The 20,909-nt window shown below is 39.1% G+C and overlaps 1 protein-coding gene across 3 annotated transcripts; it reads right to left on the bottom strand.

Moving 5' to 3' along the window:
- Positions 1 to 3,694: 3,694 nt before the first annotated feature.
- LOC103722426 (sodium/hydrogen exchanger 6-like) lies at positions 3,695 to 19,549 on the bottom strand. 3 transcript variants are annotated; one of them, XM_008812982.5, is made up of 22 exons: positions 19,103 to 19,533; positions 17,718 to 17,769; positions 17,550 to 17,609; positions 17,395 to 17,419; positions 17,227 to 17,312; positions 17,028 to 17,139; positions 16,303 to 16,365; positions 16,163 to 16,182; positions 15,988 to 16,085; positions 13,887 to 13,915; positions 12,775 to 12,806; positions 12,628 to 12,675; positions 12,466 to 12,526; positions 12,295 to 12,392; positions 12,121 to 12,196; positions 11,999 to 12,018; positions 10,947 to 11,044; positions 10,722 to 10,831; positions 8,252 to 8,332; positions 7,630 to 7,727; positions 7,429 to 7,535; positions 3,695 to 4,022 (listed from the first exon to the last, which is right to left on the bottom strand). In XM_008812982.5, the coding sequence occupies exons 1-22, from the start codon at positions 19,302 to 19,304 to the stop codon at positions 3,964 to 3,966; spliced, it is 1,635 nt and encodes a 544-aa protein (XP_008811204.3). In that variant the 5' UTR covers positions 19,305 to 19,533; the 3' UTR covers positions 3,695 to 3,963. The 3 variants fall into 3 exon arrangements, with proteins under 3 accessions (XP_008811204.3, XP_026666326.3, XP_088571824.1); XM_026810525.3 differs by lacking the exons at positions 17,395 to 17,419; positions 17,550 to 17,609; positions 17,718 to 17,769 and having other exon boundaries at positions 17,237 to 17,312; positions 19,103 to 19,339; XM_088715698.1 differs by lacking the exons at positions 3,695 to 4,022; positions 7,429 to 7,535; positions 7,630 to 7,727; positions 8,252 to 8,332 and adding an exon at positions 8,339 to 8,592 and having other exon boundaries at positions 19,103 to 19,549.
- Between the last annotated feature and the right edge of the window lie 1,360 nt (positions 19,550 to 20,909).

The raw sequence follows: 20,909 nt of genomic DNA, 5'->3' as shown, positions 1-20,909 counted from the left end.
GTTCATTATGATGAACGGGCTAGTTGACTTGGGGTTTTCGGATCCAAGGTTCACATGGTGCAACAACTAGCAAGGGCAAGCCCAGGTATGGGAGATGTTGGATAGAGCCTTTGCCACCGCTGGATGGATCAGTGCTTCTTGCAGTACCTTGTGAGGCATTTGCCCCGGATTGCGTCAGACTACATCCCGATTTTGGTGAGTACTACTCAACCTATGCCTGTTCATTGTCCTTTCCGCTTTGAAAAGTTTTGGCTACAGTATCCTCGGTCGTGGGAGATTGTCCGGGAGGCATGGTGTGTACCGGTGAGGAGGAATGTCATGTACAGGGTTTCCTGCAAGCTAGAACTGATGAGGAGATGCTTGAGGAGATGGAACAGGAATGAGGTGGAGAACATTTTCAGGAGGATGGAGGAGATAGAGGAGACCAGAGCACTTTTATCCAGGCATGATTCCCTTCTTCGTCAGCAGAAGACCTTCAGGAGGTAGAAATCGAGGGTGTAGTGGATTTTGGAGGGGGACAGGAAGACTAGATTTTTCCACCGGGCGACACTCATCAGGGGGGCTGATGGTCAGAATCGGGAAAATCAGGGGGGCTGATGGTCAGCTGACGGAGGACCTCGATATGATCAGAGCAGTTTTGGAGCAATTTTTCAAATCCAAGTGGATTGAGCAGACCGAAGCTGATAGCCTGCTTGACCTACCGTTGCCATCAGTCCGGGTCTCGGAGGAGGAGAATTTATTGCTGACCAGCCCGGTGTCCGAGCGTGAGATCTAGGAGGCAGTTTGGTCCCTTGAGAGGGATAAGGCACCAAGGCCGGATGGTTTTCCACCAGTGTTCTTTCAGAGGTATTGGATGTTTGTCAGGCATGATGTCATAGAGGCCATTCAGTAGTTCTTTTGTACAGCAGTGATGTCTCCAGACTGGAAGAGGACCTTAGTCACTTTGATCCTGAAGCGGGAGGATGCTGTGGAGCCGAGCCACTTCAGGCTGATTAGCCTATGTACCATCTTGTACAAGGCTACGACAAAGATCATGGTTGCCAGGCTGAGGGGCATCTTACCGAGGCTCATTAGTCCAGAGTAGGGAACCTTTGTGGGCAGGCGGAGCATATCTGATAATGTACTTATCGCCCAGGAATTTATGTTTGATCTTAGGAGGGCCTCGATGAGGAGGAGCTTGATGGGGATCAAACTTGATATGGAGAGGGCGTATGACAGGATGTGTTGGTGCTTTCTTCGACGAGCTTTGCAGAGTTTTGGCTTCCATGAGACATGGATCAAATAGGTGATGGGATGTGTTACGGCTCCATTCTTTGCCATCCTAGTGAACGGTACGCCCTCGCACTTCTTTGAGTCTTCTAGGGGCTCCATCAGGGATACCCTCTATCTCCACTGTTGTTCATAATCTGTGTTGATGCGCTCTCCAGAGCCTTTCGCCGTGCAGTTGACTCCCAGGCATTAGAGGTTTATAGGCTAGTGCATGATTCTCCTCCTATTTCTCATTTGTTATTTGCTGATGACTGTCTGTTGTTAGCTAGGGCGACAAGGCAGGCCGCTCGGACGATCAGGAGGATACTATGGGACTACTATGCTACATCAGGGCAACAAGCAAGTCCACTGTTTGTTTCAGTCCGAAGATCAAACCACAAGTGAAAGCCTCCATAATTGAGTTTTTAGGGGTAGGAAAGCAGGAAGGTGCATTGAGGTATTTGGGGGTCCCGATTCCGGGTCGATGCCTGCGCAGCATGGACTGTTCTTCCATCGAGCTTAGTATCAGACACAGATTAAGGGTTGGCAGATGCATGCCTTGTCCATGATGGGTCGAGTCACCTTGGTGAGGGCAATGCTCAGTTCGATCCCGATCTACCTGCTAGCCAACTCCATTATTCCAGTGAGGCCGCTGAGGACTATTGAGTAGATCTTTAGGAACTTCATATGGGGGAGGTGAGATAGTAGAGGGGGCATACATCTGGTAGCTTGGGAGGTGGTGTGCTAGTCAACTAGGACCGGTGGATTAGGGGTGCCTTTGCTGGTAGTGAGGTGTGACGCCCTTGTGGCGAGACACGCAGCCATATTCTTGCTGGAGCTTGATACTGTGTGCGCGACTTTATTGAGGGCCAAGTATGGAGCCCTATCAGTCGCGGTGACCGCCCAACCCTGACGTCATTGGTCCTCGGTTTGGAGGGAGATCTATACCAGAGCCCCATTGGTACTCTCAGAGATCAGATGGGCGATTGGTGATGGGCGGTCTGTAGATATCTTGGAGGACACTTAGGTGACTGAGCTACCTCTTTGTTGTTTGCCGACCATGGTGGATGCCGCCGGATTAGCGGAACATAGGGTCAGTGATCTGCTTGGGCCTAAGGAGGACTGATAGAGGGTGGGGCTGATTCGGGAGGCCTTTGGAGAGCAGTTAGCAGAGCAGATTTTGGCCCTTCCCACCCCATCACGGGGGGAGTCAGACAGACTAGTATGGATGCTGACAAGGCGACCGAGAGTGAGGGTCAGGGACCTTCATGCACTGACTACTAGGGAGCCAGCTCGATATATAGATAGAGGTTGGATTTGGAGGATTCAGATATGCCCATGGGTAGCCCTCTTCATTTGGAAGCTGACATGGGGCTGCCTGCCGACCAGAAGAATATTAGCAGGGCAAGGTGTTCGGGTTACCCCGTATTGTGAGATGTGCCTAGACGTCGAGAAGACCATCAACCATGTCATCTTGAGGTGCCCCACGGTGGTGCAGATATGGGAGGCGTCTTCAGTTCCTGTCCCACAAGCTTGGGAGTTAGTGGAGGAGTTGCTACATCACTTAAGGGATGCCTTGAGGAGGCCTAGCACTGTCGAGATAGGAATCATGAGGGCATACCTAGCTTACAACATTTGGTTGGATAGAAATGCCTGCCTGTTTGAAGGCAGGAGATTACCGATCTAGATAGTGGTGGACAAGGCCGCTCGACAGGCTGCAGAGATCATCACGGCTACCGCCATGGTTTCCTCTGAGATGATTAGGGACATCTAGGATACTCGATTTGCTGCTACAGCGCCCAGATTTGCCTCTTTCTCTTAGATACCCTCACCCCTTGGTCATCTCAAAGTGCAGGCGACGTTCTACCGGCCTGACCGTCACTGAGGTGGAGCTTCAGGCCGCCTGGAAGGGCATCTTTTATGCGAGGAGGGTCCTCAGGACTGACAGGATATATCTTGAAGGGGATTCTGCTACGGTTATTGATTGGTTACATAGGGTAGATTGGTCCGGCGACGGTCACCCGTTACTCCGCGAGACCTGCAGATTGGTCGAGGGGATAGGTTTCTTTCACGTAGCTCATGCATACCGAGAGGCGAATAGTGCGGTAGATTGGGTCACCTCCTTTATTGCTCGGCACGCTAGAGGGTTTATATAGACGAGTGTTGTAGATATACCCTGTCTTTTGTATCAGTTCTTTTTTTTTTTTAACTTGGCAGGTTGTACTCACATGAGAGTAATATAAATGCCATTTTTACAAGAAAAAAAAATTACTACCTCAACTGTTATAAAGCATCTGAATTAAGTCGTGGAGTATTTTTGTGTGTGCGTGCATTCATTTCAAAACCACAATGATTTAACAATTACCATAGTCAAAGATTCTAATCCGGATATTCATCACAGTTGAAAGAATTACAATTCAAATGCAAGTCCAAATGAAAACCCATGAACAGAAATGCTATCAATTGCCTTTTAGTATTGTAACTAGATATGTACATATCAAGCTGACTGAGGATACAGTGTGCGTTTATACGAGATTTATCGTTTCTATCACATCAATAAGCACGATATAAGTGCATATACAGCTAACTCAGATATACATCTACTCATGATTGTCTGTTGACATGTTCTGTGAGAGACATGTTTGGCTATGTATTTCAGAGAGCTGCCGTTAAGCAAGATAAAAAGCTGCTTCTTCTGGCATGCCCAGAAGAAAATCATGATTTCAATTGGGGCCTTGAAGTGCTCGTTCTTCTCGAATCTTGAGTTGCGTCATCTGTTTTTTGCATCAAATAATGAAGATTTCAACCCCAAGAGAGCGGTCAGGAAATAAGGATCCACCAGAAAACACCATCATGAAACAACAACTGAATTATGAACGAACTCCCAGAGACGGGAAAGCTTTTCTAGAACGCCTTACATGATGCCTATGACAGTGTTGCCACTGTCCTTAAAGAACAAAAGACTAAAGCAGTAAAAAAGTAATTATATGCTCAGCTTTAGAAAAGTTTATGTCAAGTTATCGGTAGCTGTGACAGTTTTAACCAATATGCCTGTGAGGAGAAGTATCCCATGGGAGGAAAGTTTTTAATCTGTATGTCCATGAAGACAATATATAACACTACAGAAAAAAGGAGAAACGCCAACGCATATACGCCGACTCTAGGCAAAAGCGTCGGTAATTTTGGCTTCAGCGCTAAAATTTACCAACGTTTTATGCCAAAATTTGCCGACGCTTCAAACGCTTTTAAGAAGCGTCGGCGGTCACAACGCTAGATTGGAGTTGGGGTAATTAGATGATATTTAAAAGCGTCGTCAGAGTCCAAATAAACCTTTAAAAGCGTCGGCGGTCACAACGCTAGATTGGAGTTGGGGTAATTAGATGATACTTAAAAGCGTCGTCAGAGTCCAAATAAACCTCTCCAAACAACGCTTTCTCTAAAGTGTCGTCGGAGTCTAACTGAATCGGCCCCCCACTCCACGATGCTTTCTCTAAAGTGTCGTCGAAGGCCCATTTCACCCCACCCCACCCACATATATAAATCCCCCCCGGTCCCTAACCCCTCCAGCCGCCCGCCGCCCTCCTTATCCCTAACCCCTGATCCGGAGCCATGGCCATGGTCCAGCTCCAAATAGGGGGAGGAGATGCTCTAGCCCCAAAGGAAAGTGACGGTCCTTTTCTTCTCTCGTCCTCCTCCTCCTCTCTCTCTCTCTCACTCCCCTCCATCTATTTATATTTCTACTTCGTTTTAGGGTTTCGATCCGGCGGAGAGTGGATGGCGACGAAGAAGAACAAGGGATGGCGATGGAGAGAGGGTGTAAGAGCACCGGCGGAGAGCTGCACGTCCTTGCCGTCGACGATAGCTCCATCGACCGGAGGGGTTTTCAGATTTCTCCATGGTGCTGGGGATGCACCATGATCCTGCCTTGGTAGTCTCGGTCAAAGTCCTGTAGGTGCCTCTCTTCATCTTTCCTTTCCAAATTTTTTTTTCCTCCCCTTGTTATTTATCTTCATTTCTTTTCTTTTTTTATTCTTTTTGTTCCTTTTTCTTTTCCTTTTCATCTTCTTTTCTCTTTCCTTTCTTCATTCTTTCTTTTTTTTAGATAAATAATATAGTTTCAGAGAACGAACTTTGATTGAATTTTTTTTCTCTCTCTCTCTCTCTTTTGCAGTGACGGCTGTGGATAGCGGGAAGAGAGCTCTGGAGCTCCTGGGCTAGGTATGGCCATTTATTTAAATCTTTTTAAGCTGTATATATCGAATATATTTTTTCTTAGGATTAATATGTGAATATAAGATTTGGGTTTACTAGATGCCGCAGATGACCGGGTACGAGCTCTCCAATAGATTGAAGGGAATGGAGAGCATGGACAGTGATTCGGAACAGTGATAGAAATGGAGCCCCCTCCTTTGCCTCTTTCTCTTCTTCTTCGTCGCCTTCAAATGATCAGGGCTTATAAGCCATCCTTAAGGCTCCCAAAGATTTGTAAATAATTTTTTTTTAAAAAAAATTATTTACAACGATGCTTATAAGCATCGGAATAGAGTATTTTTTTTGTAGGAATAGAGATTTGCCGACGCCTATAAAGCATCGGCAAATCCCTATTTTTGCCGATGCTTTCATGTAGCGTCAACAAAAACTTTTGCCACTCCGATATCGCCGATACTTTTGCGACGCTTTGATTAGCGTCGCCGAAACTTTAGCCGATGCTTATAAGCATCGGTAAAGGTTATAAAAAGCGCCGGAAAAGATGAGTTTTCCTGTAGTATAATCATGGATGGAAAAACAAGCCATATCATAAGACATATTCTGGTCCCTTGATTGTTTTATATGTCAGTTTATAAATAGGTTGAACTAAGGTCAGATCTATGCCATATCCATATCCAAACCCAGTAAGACAATTTGAGTTCGGATTCAGAATACATCAAAATGCATATTCCAATCTCAAACCAAAACCCGATTTAGTAGTCAGTTTCGAGTTTTTTTTGGTTCAATTAGGAACATGATTTTATCTGCTATTATTTTATTTAGTGTCATACTCCCACTAAGAACTAGAAAATGGTATCTAATAAATTTAGCTTGAGAAAGAAACGTAGATGGAAAGGTGAGAAGAGCCAAAGTTATGGAAGAAAGTAGGTGCTGTTGAATAAGAACCATTGGGATTTTAGATAAGAAGAATATTTTTTCTCGGACTCGTACGTAGCTTTAAAGAGAAAGATGGTTGCTTTAAGAAACTTTGTGGGAATAGGCCAACTAGCCAAAGTCCAGAGTTCGACAATTTCCAAAAATAAAAGGCTCATCACAATAGGTGACAGTTTAGGATGGGAAAAGAGCACAATACCGAAAGTAAATGAGTAATTATCTGATCAGTTTGGAAACACATTTTAAGTGTCTATTTACAGTTGATTTAATTGAAATGGAATCAAAATCAATGTCAACTAAGATTTAGGAACCGAAAGGGCAGTAGGAACAATTAAGACGAACTAGTTCTCTCTCCCTCCCTCTCTCTCTCTCTCTCTCTCTCTCTCTCTCTCTCTCTTATATATATATATATATATATATATATATAGACATACTTGGCTACACTTGTGTGGAGTTCCACTCAGATCCATTAGGTCTAGATCGAACAATTGAGGTTCTACATTGATGATCTGAGCCATTAGATATAATCTCCTACGATATATGTATATATATATATATGTATGGATGTAAGTAAGTATGTGTATATGTGTGTATTACATATATATCTATATTTACATTGTATGTGTATATAAATTTGGGGTATTGGTTTTTCGGATTTGAATATAGCTATATCCCATTCTAACCTGGTAAGAAATAGATCCTGCATAGAATTGGACTTCAATCTGATAATGTTATCGATAACTTAAATTGGATCCATACCCGATTATTGTAACATAATTGGATCAGGTTATCAGGTTTTAGGCACCTTTATACCCCTAATACTTTTCTTTGATTAAGTTTGATTGGCCCAAGAGAAACGAATGAATGCATGCACATGATGTGCACTAGAGGTATGCAACCCCTCACCAACCTTTCATCAATTTGATTTTCTTCCCATCCCTATTCTAATTTTTACCACAAAAAAAGAAAATTCATATTCTAATGACTCTGTCATATTATTGCACCTTGCAGAAAGAATTGAGCAAAATTTTATCGTACCAGGATTCTTTCCATCATCATTGTCGTCGTCATCATCATCACCATTGTCATGAGATGTAAAAAATGGTGTAAGATAATGTCTATCTAATGTAGTGAAAGAGGCATTGCTGCAGAGGAAATTTAAAATCGGTATTGGTTAACAAGTGGATAACAAGCATATGAAAAAGGAAAACTCTATGAACTAATAACTGGTAATGATACCTGTGGAACTCCTTGAGCTTCATTTTCAGCTTGCCTCCTGAAGAAGTTCCCTCATCATAAGATGAACCAATATTGCAATTTTTCCCCTCGAAGCTCTCCTGAAGGTTGACAGAAGATCATTAAACTTTGAAAAAAAATATAAACAATCTCATTATGTCCAAAATAATTTCATAAAAAACAGATGAGATTAAGTGTAAGAATAGCAACACCAAGATAAGAAAACCATTATTTTGCAAAAGTATATTTCTCAGAAGAAAACATAAAAATTGAGGGCAGCAAGCTTAAGTTGCCATGAGATTTTCAATAAGAAATATGATAAGAGTTTGTTTAAATAGATCACATGCTAAAAGATATTTATGAATAGACAGCATCCTCCCTAAATCTGCAACTGAACTAAAAGGTGCTTTCATGTTCACAAACAGCAGTCAATTTCCAGTGGCATAAGGGTGTACTTGTGAAGGTCGTAAAATTGTTTATGTAGCAAGGAACACCGGATTTGGCAAACTGACAGAGTAGACATATACCAGAATATACAATGAAACATTAAGAAAAGCAAGAACCAGCATATCAGATAAGCATAAGGGAGCCAAGCAGCATCAGCCATACACTTCTAGGAACTTACTTCTAATGGACCATTGTGACCATCGCCTACAACTTTCAAAGCTCTGAGCATTGTGCTTGTTGAGCCTCCAATCAAAAGCACCTGCATTGTTGAGCCCAAGACGTTAAATTACCAGGTATTAACTAGATAGCAGAAGAAAGAGGGAGATAGGGTAATCTCATCCCAAGAAGAAGCTACTAAACATCGAAAGGAAGAAGCTACTAAACCTCGAAAGAGAAATGTGCGAGACAATGTCGAATTGTTTTGCTGGCTTTTATTCTTCATTTGGGAGTAAGCCAAATATACCAGCTTTGTTATGAAAGTTAATGTGCCACATGCCCTCATTCAAGGTTAGTCATCTCCTTTCAGGATGAGATAGGCCAAAAATCAAAAGGATATTGAATTTTCATAAGAAAAAAACAATATAATCGAATTTATAATGGTGAATGCATTATGCAAACTGTTTATTGAAAAGGTGCTGCTGGTTGAATTAACAAAGTCTTCAAAGGTTGTCAATCAAAGGATTATAATATTGATGACAAATAATAGGATCTTAGAACTTTTACTTCCAAAAGCAGGTTTCCACAATAAGGATCTCATAGCTATTAGAGTAACCAGCATAAAGGTTATTTGCTTGAAAATCTCTAGAAAGACAAACAAGTCCAGATGTTTGTAGCAATTGTTACAATAGCAAAATATTAAACTTTTGATTCCTCACCCTAACTATCTGATCATACTTGGACTACTTCTCAAGGAAATATATGAATAGCAATGCCACAGAAAGTACTCAAGAACCTTACTCATTGTGCTCTTGGAGTTTCTTCTGTTAATTCTCTCCACCTTCCCTTGAATTATTACCTCAAATTCACCGCTGAACACTTAAAAAGAAAAACAAAGTAAAATGCAATCTTAGCCAGATTATTCCTGACATCCTTTCTCTCATTATAGCCCATAGTAGCTGGAAACTGGCACCTAGGTAACATATCCTTTGGAAACCCTGTAGAATCTCTAACTAGCACCCGCTTCCTAAGCTCTCCCTTACCTAAATTGCTTTTAATATATTCGCTTCCCAAACCCACACGATTGGCTCCTGCAACTGCTGATTCCAGCAAGTGGCAACCAAGTTCTAGCCTCTTTGAATACTCAAAGTATCCTTTTTCTCTTTCACTCGGGTGAGGCGAGGCCAATGCACTTTTATCAACCTCAACCCGCCAATTAGTTTTGAACAAAAATAATTAACTAGCTGGTGGGTCAAGTTAGGACCAAGCATTTACCCATTACTTTTGGAGGTTGATCAAAACATGATCCAACCCTCCGCCATTCTTAAGTTGTTAGCTGCCTATATGGATCTTCATATGCACATGGTGTGCACATGCATCCTGAAATAACTACATATTATTATATATAAATGATCAAGAGTAATTAAAGAAAATGCGGATGAAGACAAAGGGCGAAAGGAGTGGCCTCTTACATGAAGTATCTTCAGTAAAAAAATAATTATAAGGATAGAGGGAGCACTATTATAAATTTGTACTTGAGAATCTGTTTAAATAGCTTTATCAATCTATACTATTCTTGGGGAAAAAAGCATGTCAAAAAGTATTAGCACTCTTTCCAAACCTCAAACAAGCAATTAAAATCTTTCCAACCAACCAAGACTAATAGTTACCTGGACTGTGTTGGCCAATACCAATAGTTTTCACTCCTTAGATGCAATTAACTTTGACATGGTGGGTGCTGGACCATGTTTTCAGGGTAATGCTTAACCAATCCAGTTTGAACCCTTTCCCAGTTTTAGTCCTGCCTGCTGGTTGCATTCAGCTGTCCAGCACCCAAATTCTGGTCAACAAAATGAGTTACCAAATTGTTCCATGTCATCTGCATCTCTGCTCATCTTTATAGTAATGATGTGAAAAATATTTCACCAAGCAAATCTGGTGCAGATGCATATGAAAAAATTAAGTGAACTGTACAAGGGACAGATTTGCATGCACAATATGTGAAAATCCGTCAATTCATGTTGGTTATATAAATCCTGCTTCACCATTTGTTCCCATACAAGGTCTAGCCTTCAAAATTACAAGTTCCTTAAAGCATCAGTTTAGTCGATTCCCCCTCCTCTCTTCCAATCCTTCAACATATAGTCAAGATGTACCCACTTTATGCCCAAACATCTTGAAATAGTTCTCTCTCGCTACATTTATTGGTGTACCTCCTCACCATCTAATAATAGACTTGGTATTGTTTATAAACTCCTAGTTTTACCACAAATCCATCCTGCAACTACTCTGCAATCACATCATAGCTAGAGTAGACATTTTGATCCTTGTAATAAAACTGTTCTAGTAGTTGTTTCACAAAATAAGAAAAAACAAAGTACTGTTTGAGCCTCATGAATTTTCCTCATGCAGAGACAATGTTTTAAGATATATTTTCTGTATATTATCTTTTCCAGCTCATGTTTAAAGCACTACCAGCAAAAATTGCTTACCGTTAAAACAACAATTGCAGTGGTAGCAGTAAAGATCGTCTGGCCATGTCCATCAGGAAGATCATGGACTGATTGCAGAGCAAGGGCAAAAGCCATTGCCCCTCTAAGTCCTGTTTGTGTATAAAAACACTAATCATCAAGAATAAAATTTCAAAACTATAATTCCTTTTTCATTGGATGTCTTGAAAGAGACTTTGAGTCTATAATGACAGCATATCAACTTACCACTATACCAAAGTGCCTTCTGATGTTGCAAAGGTATTTGACGATTTGCTGGCCTCACCAAGTTAACCAGGTAAGCGCAGGAAAAGACATTTGCAGCCCTTTCAAACAAACAATACAACTCATTTGACATTATTCTATCAATGAATCTTCAAATTGACTCAGTATAAATTGAAATTCCCCATTAAAACGCAGATGACTAAAGACAATTCCTCATATGGTTTGAAAAAGCCAAAAATCATTTTATTATAAGCAGAGAAAATAAATGAAAAGGGCAGGCCTTGGTGCAATAACCTAGATGTCATGGGTTTGAAACATGAAAACAGCCTTCTTGCATTAAGGGGTAAGGCTGCGTACAATTGAGCTACCCCAGACCTCATAGTAGCAGGAGTCTCGTACATTAGGATGCTTTTTTTTTTTAAAAAAAAAAGAAGTCAATGAAGCATGAGCGTACTACCACAAGAAAAGGTAAGTCAATAGTACTGCTTCAGACTTGATATTAAAAAAATACCTGTTGAAGTCCTAAAAGTTATACTAGGCAGTTTGAAAAGACAAGATAAAGATACTAGAATATATGCTTAAAGTGATTTCCCTTAGCAAAATCTACCATATAATGCAGGTTACGATATATACAACCAAATCTATTTATAACTAACAAGATTTAATCTCATATCTACTTGGGGCCAGATTTATGAAGTTTCCTCATCTTTGATTGCTGTTGAAGGCTGTAGCTAGTGTAATGTTTTGCAAATCCAAGAGTAGAATGCAAACATTTTAGTAATCATTTTCTTTAGGAAAATTCAAATAACAGATAGAATTTTATCTTTCATGTGCCTTCAGTGGAATCAAGCATTATCTTGCAAAGTAGATTCAAAAGAAGAAGAAGAAGAAGAGCAAACTATAACATTGAAGCAGAGCAAAGTTGGCTATATTCATGTCAAATTCACCAGCAAGCAACACCAGTTGTGTGGTGGAGGGTAAGTTACTCAAAAATTGCTTGATGGTAGAGAAAATACAATATATAAAAGATCTATAACAGGTCCCTGAGTTCATACCTTGCAACACCTATACATAGCTGGGTCATTAATTAGGTGAAAAGTCAAGGAGAGATGAAATAACGTTGTGGAATAAATTCTGAATAGAAGATATATCTGCATAATGAATGTTTAGAGGATACAATTGAGAAAAAGATGAACCCGACGTGTGACCAGCTATGTTGTTCCATTCCAATGTCAAAGCCCATGTATATGAATCTGCAGGTAAAAATTAACCAAATGAGAAAAAATAGCAATATGATTGACATTGGAGTTTAAAAGCATATCAATAATATCTTGGTTATAATTTCTCTTACACAAATGTTTCTGCTAGTGATGAAAGCAAATGGAAAAAAGCAGCAGAAAAATGTTGAGAATTTTCTGACAAATTTGAGAACGTATAGCGCTTCATGACCTGCCAAACAAGACAAAGATATTTCTGTTTCAGACCAATTCTAGGGAGACTAAGAACACCAAATATTACTTACAATTCCAGTGAACAATATCGAAACTATTCCAGACAGGCCAAGACCTTCAGCTAGCATGTAACTGTAAGTGATAGTCCAAAATAGGATAAAATCATAATAAAACCATAACCTTCAGGTGCAACTGAAAGCAAAACGAAAAATAATGGTCCAGGAATGGCTTACGAAAAGTAAGGGAAAAGAACAAACAGACAGCTCTCCAAATTATGCAGACTGAAAAGAGCAACCAATTTGGACATGAAAGTTTCCGCTAACACCATCTAACTGATATCAGTCAACAGAAAAAAGAAAGGGAATGGCAGCAACACTTACTTTTCAACATTCAACCCTGCATATTTAAAGAGGTACTGAGTAGCTAAGGTTTCTCAACAGATTTTGCTCAATCACAAAAACTTTTTAAAGAAAAAGGAATAAGAATAGAGCTAATTGTTTTATCAATCTTCATCACTAGTTTCATGAGAAACAATCCAGTGATTTTTTAATATTTACTTGGTAATTGCAAAAATTTAAAGTTGGCTACCTAAGACAAGCACCAAGTATATGCTGGCCCATCTAACATGATGAAGACGTTCGACAAATACATAAACAGCTAGTTAAGTTTCAGAGCACACGTCTCCATAATAAAAACTTGAAAAAGAAAAGTCTTCATTGACCATAGGGAAAATAATATTCTTTGAGTAAATATTGCTAACAGATTGACTAGTATACTGTACATTGTATATGAGCTTTTACTCCGTTGGAAGTTCATATATTAGATTATTTTCCATAAATTATATACCTACTTACACAAATTACTGTCCCTTATTTGATCCCAAGCCTTTGTCTATGGGATTTTTACAAATGTTTAACACCACGTAAGTAAGAGGATCGCTTGCCGATCCTACTGTTCATTTAAGTAAATAAGCATCCTCTCCTGAAACTTCGTTATATTCATTGCTCATACCCAGCCAAGAAGGTTGTTAAGTAGTGATTTCATTTACATCACTCCAGAAAACACTTTTAGTATGGTAATTTGCCAGGATTCTCCTGTAGACTTGTTGAGTTATAATTTTATCATCATTTATCTTTGATGAGTGTGTTTTTTGGAGCTCCTCCACTGGCTACATCCTGATTCATCTTCTGGCAAACCTTTAATATGATTTTTCATTTTTTGAAAGTCAAAACCTTCATCTGATGAGTTTCATGGGCATCTGATGCATTAACCAGCACTGAAGTGCTGCCAAATTTTCCAGAATATTATGATACCCTGTTTTAACTTTCAAGGGCCAACTTGTCAACCAAGTATGGACATTAATATACAGAATTCAACTAAGAATCATATGTCATTCACAAAAAGAAAGAACCAATGTGAAAATAAAAATAACACATCAGAACAAACTATTCACGAAAGAAACTTTGCTGACATCTGTTTCGAGTAAGGATATAAGAGCAGAAAGGAGTCCAACTCCAACCCCTGCACAACCACACATCTATTAGAATCATTGTAAGATGACAATGGGAAGAAGTGCAGAAATAAGTTGGAACAAACTGAAGACCAAATAAGTTAGACTTAAGAGAGATCTTGTCATAAGAACGTGAACATTGGAAGAGAAATTTTGCATAATAGAAGATAGTTTGGATTAAAAACTCAATGCACGACCATAAACAAAAGAAAATCTAATAGATATTATGAGTGAAAGAAACTCAATATTTTACCAGGTAATTGTAAATTTCTTATTTAAGTCTGGGAACCAGTTATGCTATACCATGTTATCCTCATCCTTTATAGTTATTTATTGCAAGCTATCATATACAACAACCCAGTCATGATATAAATTATTTACAAGAATTGCAGATGTCCCAGACAAATTCCTCAAGTTTCTCATAATACTCTTCTGGATGAATGGCAAGTTTTGACACAAAATGTAAGAGATAAATGAAATTTTACAAGAAAACAGTAGGACGATAGAAGCAACATCACAACTTCGATGAAATGTGGAAGGTTCTGTGCTCTTATTTAACTTAAATATGACATGTTTTCTTTGTGAATTTACAAAATCAAAATGTTTAATATGACCTTTCAGATCCCAGTGACTTCCCCAATTAACACGTGCATGTGCACATTGGTGACCCCCTCCTAATTTGGCAGCATTCCTGTTCTCATATTCCACCAATGATATATGCACATGGGCACAGAAGGAAATTATTAAATGACTGGCAATCTTATTAAGAGAAAAATCTTAGGATTCAGGACCTCATCCATAATTAAGTGTCTATATAATGTAAAAAACTTCATGATCTTTGTCTAGTTTACAATTAACTATTAGTTATTTTTAGCATGTAAAATGAGTTCTATGGGCACTATTTGTAAATAACTTACATGATAAAAATAACGAGATGGTTAATTACAAACTAGAAAACAAGTAGCGAAATTCTTTGCTTTAAGGACCAGGTCCTGTATCCTAATCTCTTGCTCTTACTCAATCTGAATGCCAGATTCATGCCTAACTGTCCTCGCATGCTCATGACTGCACAGACAAACACATGCACCCAGATATTTTCATATCAACTGCTATATTTACTCACCTCTCATAGTTCTTAAGCTGACAGAAATCAGTTGTCTCTAATAGTAAACTACTGCCATCTAAATTTTGGTAGGGTTTTGGATGATAAATCACAATATACTTTTGCTGAACCTTAGACAGAAGGACGTATTTGTTGCATCTGAGAAAAGTAGATAGTAGATCAAAAAGACTGGTCGAGACTCAAGAAAGACTGGAGAAGCTAGCAACTCTATTAGCCCCAAAACTTTTGGAATAGTGTGAATCATCTTTTACTAACTGCGGACCCAATACATGGATGTATGCTAAACTCTGACTTCAAATCTAACTAATTACTGACACTGCCTCCTACTGCAAGAAAAGTTCTATGTATGGTTGTTTTGCATGAAAAATGCTATTCGCCAATATCATGCCAGGGTGTGTCCACACTTCCCCTTAACCTTACCTATATAACCATAGTAATATCACATCCAACTAAGGCTGGGTTAATCAGACAAGTAGCCTGACAGAGTGGTCCATTGAGTCGATATTTTCACTAGACAACATTATTTTATTTTTACAGTTCTGGACACTCGCCACATTGCAGGAAGCAGAAGGTCCAGATGACAAATGGACATGACATGCAGTTAAATGGAGTTTTGGTAATGAACAAGAATGTACAAACCATTTCAACAAAACTTCCAAACATCCATTGCATCATTTCCACAGAACTCTAACTTTGTTGTACTCCTTAAAACAATAAAAAGCATTGAATGTTGCTTCTAGTTCATGAGATCAAAAGTTTAACGAGATTATTACTGTTATTAGAAAGAAAGACAAGTGAAAACTCATAAGCTTCTCAATTAAAATCACTGAGTAGAAATACTTAATCCACTAGGTGCTCATTTTTTTCTCATGCAGGGGGTTGAAGTTGGTGCCTTAGTACTCATAAAATTATAAATGAATTCAGATAAGAAAATAGCCAGGAGTAATTTTTTATATTAACCTGAAGACATTGAGCCAAAAAATGTCTCGAGAAAATTCAGAACAACGAAAAATAAGTTTTGTCCCGACGAATCATTACTTTTTACAGATGACATAGTCCTGGAGAACAAAGCAATTGAGTTAAAAACAAAAGATAAGGCAGAGTGATAAGAGCAATCTCAGTTACTGAGACACACCTGTACAAGGCAATTGCCATCTTCAACATTGCCACCATAGATTAGGAGAAGAGACAAGAAAGATGCAATATCAGTTTATATATATAAACATGCTACGGACAGAAGCAACTGGTTTCTAGATAACTAAGACGTATACATACTGCATCATTTAGAACAGATTCTCCAAAAACCAAGGCGTAGAGGTTTTCATCAGTTCCAAGTTCCTGCACACACAAGAAAAGTAAACATGTTTTAAAAAAATGTAAAAAGAAACCAAAAACAATAAACTACAGTGAAAACATATATGCTTGAAGGCTACTGGTTTATTTTTCTTCTAGAAAATGGCAGCCTTTAGCCAAAAAGACCTTTTGCAACCATAAATGTTAAAATTTATTGATGCTTCTAACCGAGAATTCTTCATATTAATGGCAGAATTGGTATACTTTAAAAGCAAACACACATTTGGGAGATCTCAATTCAAGGAAGGAATAGTTTATGGAAGACGAGAAATTATTCAGGGAACCTAAACCATAACTTGTCATTAAATATAAAATGTAAATGTCAAGCTCAAATTCTTCGAGCAAAGTCCATGGAAGGAGGGAAAAATTCTTCTATAGAATACTGCCTCACAATACTCTCTTAGCATTTTTGAAAACCCACTTTGACAAAGAGCAAATTGGGAATTTCATCATTGTCGAGACTCGAGACTCATGGTCTTTAGGCGCACAAGAATAATCGATCTTGAAAAGCCTTGCAGCTTGAAATCAAACAAGTAGACATCCATGGCATCCAGAATTCTAATGCCAAGATTTTCCCTTTTAAGTTACATAGCTAGCAACATGAAATTAACAGCACAGAAAATGCTAAAATATAAGCATAGAGACACCTGAAATATGGATAGCACAGTGACAGGATCAGTTGCAGATATAAGAGCACCAAACATCAGGCATTCGACCAGTGGCAGTCTATACATGAGATATGTTAACCCACCAAGGTATCTGCAGAAGAAATAATATCATAAAGGTTCCACAGGATGAAACCTTAACTTACCAAATAGATTGTCATGGTTAAATAGAAATTCTTACACTAAAACACCTGTAACAATTGAAGCAACAAAAGTCCCCAGAATAGCAAATGTGACGATAGCTCCAAAATTTGAAAAGAAGGGTTTCTGCCAAGCAAATACAGTGGATAAATCAGACAACTATTTGCAAGAACAGCATCTATACCATAGAGCATCTTTCAACACTTACCGGTGCTAAACTAAAGCCTGACCGAGTAGAATGGAGTCAAGGTAAAAAATAAACAATTCAAGTCTTCAAAATGTGTTTCTAATAATGATAAAAAATATATAAAACATTATTCTCCATAAAAAGTGATTGAGATTTTGATAATTATGTAAGGATATAAGATAATTGGAGGCAGCAGGAATAGGAAGAAGAATTCTTCATGGAAATTGAACCATCCCCTGGGGAAAAACAAAACAGATTGTTTAGTAGCATGACAAGTGGCACTCTGATTACCAGGTTCGGTTTTTAGGAAAAGATAACAACAAAGGAACAAACAAAATATAAACCTAATGTTGGTTTCTGTATTTGATATATTAGCAAGTCCTCCAACAATTAAGCCTGTCATGAAACAAAATAAAACTATTAGTCCTCTATGCCACCAAACCACTTTCAAATTTAACTAGAAAAGCTGCCTGTAAGCTTTCAGGAGAACTTCCATTTGTATGGGGATGCAGGTCATTAAGACTTTCAACAAGCAACATCATGCATACGTTGAATAAATGTGCAGCTTATGCACCAAGGAATCACAAAAACTCCTTCTGGCGGCCATAATCATTAAGCCCTGTCCCAACTGTTTGGAGTCAGCCTTGTGGGTCCTCATTCGCCAAACATTTTTATTAAGGGCTATCTCCACTAGTAATTACTTTGCCACCAACTACATGTTAACTTACAATTTTCCTCTTCTAATTTTTTTTTAACAAAGATTTGAGTATTTCTTTAACGGAGTCTCTTCAGATTTTTGTTGTACATTCCCATACCATATTCATATCCTGATGTTGCACGATAAATTTTTCCCGCAAAGCTTTACATTGTATTTGGTTTCCTATGCTCATGCATTTCTTTTACAAACTAATGCACTCGATGGTTTCATAAGCATATTTAGGGTCACATATTTTCTTTTTTTTTTTCCCTGATAAACTGGAAGGGAAGCCCACCTATTCATTGAGATAACGAATTGTAGGCTCATCTATTATCATACTTCTAATGAAGATTTCTATTTCGCAGCATTTAAACATGTGGCAAGACCATTCTGTGCCAGGTTTACTTAACATTACTGGCGATTCCTATTATACACAAATTTTGAGTTCATGGCCTTAATCCACTGAGCTTGTTCCTCTTGACTGTCGCTAATCAAACTTTAATTATTCCACCAATCGGTGATTCCTATTATACACAAATTTTGAGTTCATAGCCTTAATCCACTGAGCTTGTTCCTCTTGACTGTCGCTAATCAAACTTTAATTATTCCACCAATCTCTGCTTCGTACTGTAGATTGAAGAGTGTAGCAAACACGTTTGGCTCCATTCACTAATCAAATCATTTGATTGATGCTTTTGATCCTTAGGACTGTTTCAATTATATTTATCTCTCTAGATTGTAATATCTTTATGAGTCTGCTTCAAACCATCCAAAAAAGCAAGAAACAAAATTTTTCTTGAAATTCATCTGATCCATAAAGAACCATTCCACCATCATATTCAACTCGCAATCCTCCAATAAAGAACGTCACTCTCACCATTTAAGTATCAAATCATCAATCGAGCAACCAAAATTATGGCAAAACGGAACTAAAAAACAGCATCAAGATAGATCAAAACCTCATAATCTATCCATCCACCATTCTATTCGTCTAAGAATCAATCAAATAGGGAGAAAGGGAGGGTTGGGTACCGATGAGAAGGGAGGCGCTGGCCTCCGGGAGGTAGGAGATTTTGTGGCGGCGGAGGACGTGGCCGAGGACGAAGGCCAACACCAGCATCGAGATCTGCAGCAGGATCCCCACCCCCGCTGCCTGCTCCTCCTTCTCCGGCGGGGCCGGTGGCGGCGGAGGCGGTGCTCCCACCGGTTGCCCCGTCCTGCTCAGCTCCAGCATCTCCGATGATCGTCGACCGGCGAAACCCCACCCCCCCCCCCCCCCCCTCTCTCTCTCTCTCTCTCTCTAAACCTTTGGGTTTCTCCCTTATTCTTCTTCTTCTCTTAAAGCCTCGGCAAGAGGTTTAAAATCGCTAACGGTAGCGATCCGCGGAAGATGCCCAGCCCCGTGCTTGTGCTTCTATGCGGTCGCTTCATTCTCGCATCAGTATTTCCGGGGCGGGAAGCCATGAATGAGAGGATGAGATGGATCCACATATGCAACGGACGGTTTACATGCCTTCGCATAGGAATTTATATGCGCCGAGGCAAAAGTTTTGATATGTCCGCGATTTACGCGGTCAGCATATTCTGGGAGGATTGGTTAGTCGGTTGATCCTCCGATGCTGCTTCCGTGTCACGAGTCTGGACACCGGCCTTCTCCCAGATTTCGGCATCACGCCACTTTTACCTGCTCCTGTGGTCACCATAGGTGAGAATAGCTAGGGAGGAGATCAGAGGCCGCCTCGAATGGACTCAGTGGACGGAAAAGAAGATATCCTAGGAATAGTATTGGAGGGTAAGGATACCGAATGGGTCAGAAGGAATATGTTCCGTGATATCATTGTTCTTCATATCTCAACTTGTTGCGCTGTATTACGTATCCTAGGAGTAGGATATCTTAGGAGAGAAATTCCTACGGCAGAGTGCGCGGAAAAAAATCATTAGGCTCGTTCATTAGCTTTGACAGTGGAATGAAATTTGTTAAATCACGTGATGTGCTTTATGATATAATGATGTATGATGATGGCAATGCACGTGATTGGTGTCCAAATGAGGGAAGCTGGCATGGCTCTAGCCCATCACATTTTTTTTTCTGTTTTTCAAATATTAGGTTCGGTCATTGCGTGCACCTAAAAGGAGGGAATTTTTTTTTAAATTTTTTTTTTTTTATGAATGCTCTTCTAAAAATTTTAAATTTGCATAAATATTCTTTTAAAATTTCTATTTATTTCTGTACCCTCATAAAATACTATTTTTGCACAAATACTCCTAATATAACGGCTCTTATAACATCGTTAATAAAAACTATATATATTTTAATTAAAAATAAAATAAAATTTTGAAATTACCTTTTTGTCCCCCATGCGATCTTTTTTTTTTTTTTTTGCATATCTACCTATTTATTAAGGATATTGTAGTCATTTTAATTTGAAACCGTTAATTTTTTGACGGCTTTAGATGGCGTGGGTATATATATACAGAAATAAGGATAAAAAAGAGTAAATAGAAAAACATGTATTTTACGAGGATATACATGCAAATGTCAATTTTGAGAGAATATTTATACAAAATCTAATTTTTAGGAAAGTATTTATGCAAAAAAAAAACCCTTCAGTGATGCCGAAAATAAAAAGTGAAGGACATTTAGTCAATTGATTTCCAACCCAGATATCTACCTAGTTTTCATGTTATAGGTTTGATTAGATCAATGAATCAAAATCAATCACCTCCTTCCTATTGTAGTTTCTTTTTATAGTTTCTATTTATTCCCGAGTCTCCTGCAAGTGCAACATATGGAGTTTCAAGGGAAATATTGATGGGTGATTGTGAAGTATGATCAGTA

This window comes from Phoenix dactylifera, chromosome 2, assembly GCF_051530095.1.
Source record: "Phoenix dactylifera cultivar Ajwa chromosome 2, Ajwa_hap1_PhDact_Kaust_v1.1, whole genome shotgun sequence".
NCBI classification, from domain to species: domain Eukaryota; kingdom Viridiplantae; phylum Streptophyta; class Magnoliopsida; order Arecales; family Arecaceae; genus Phoenix; species Phoenix dactylifera.
Note: the sequence above shows the minus strand (reverse complement) of the source record. Positions and strands in the feature narration are given on the sequence as shown.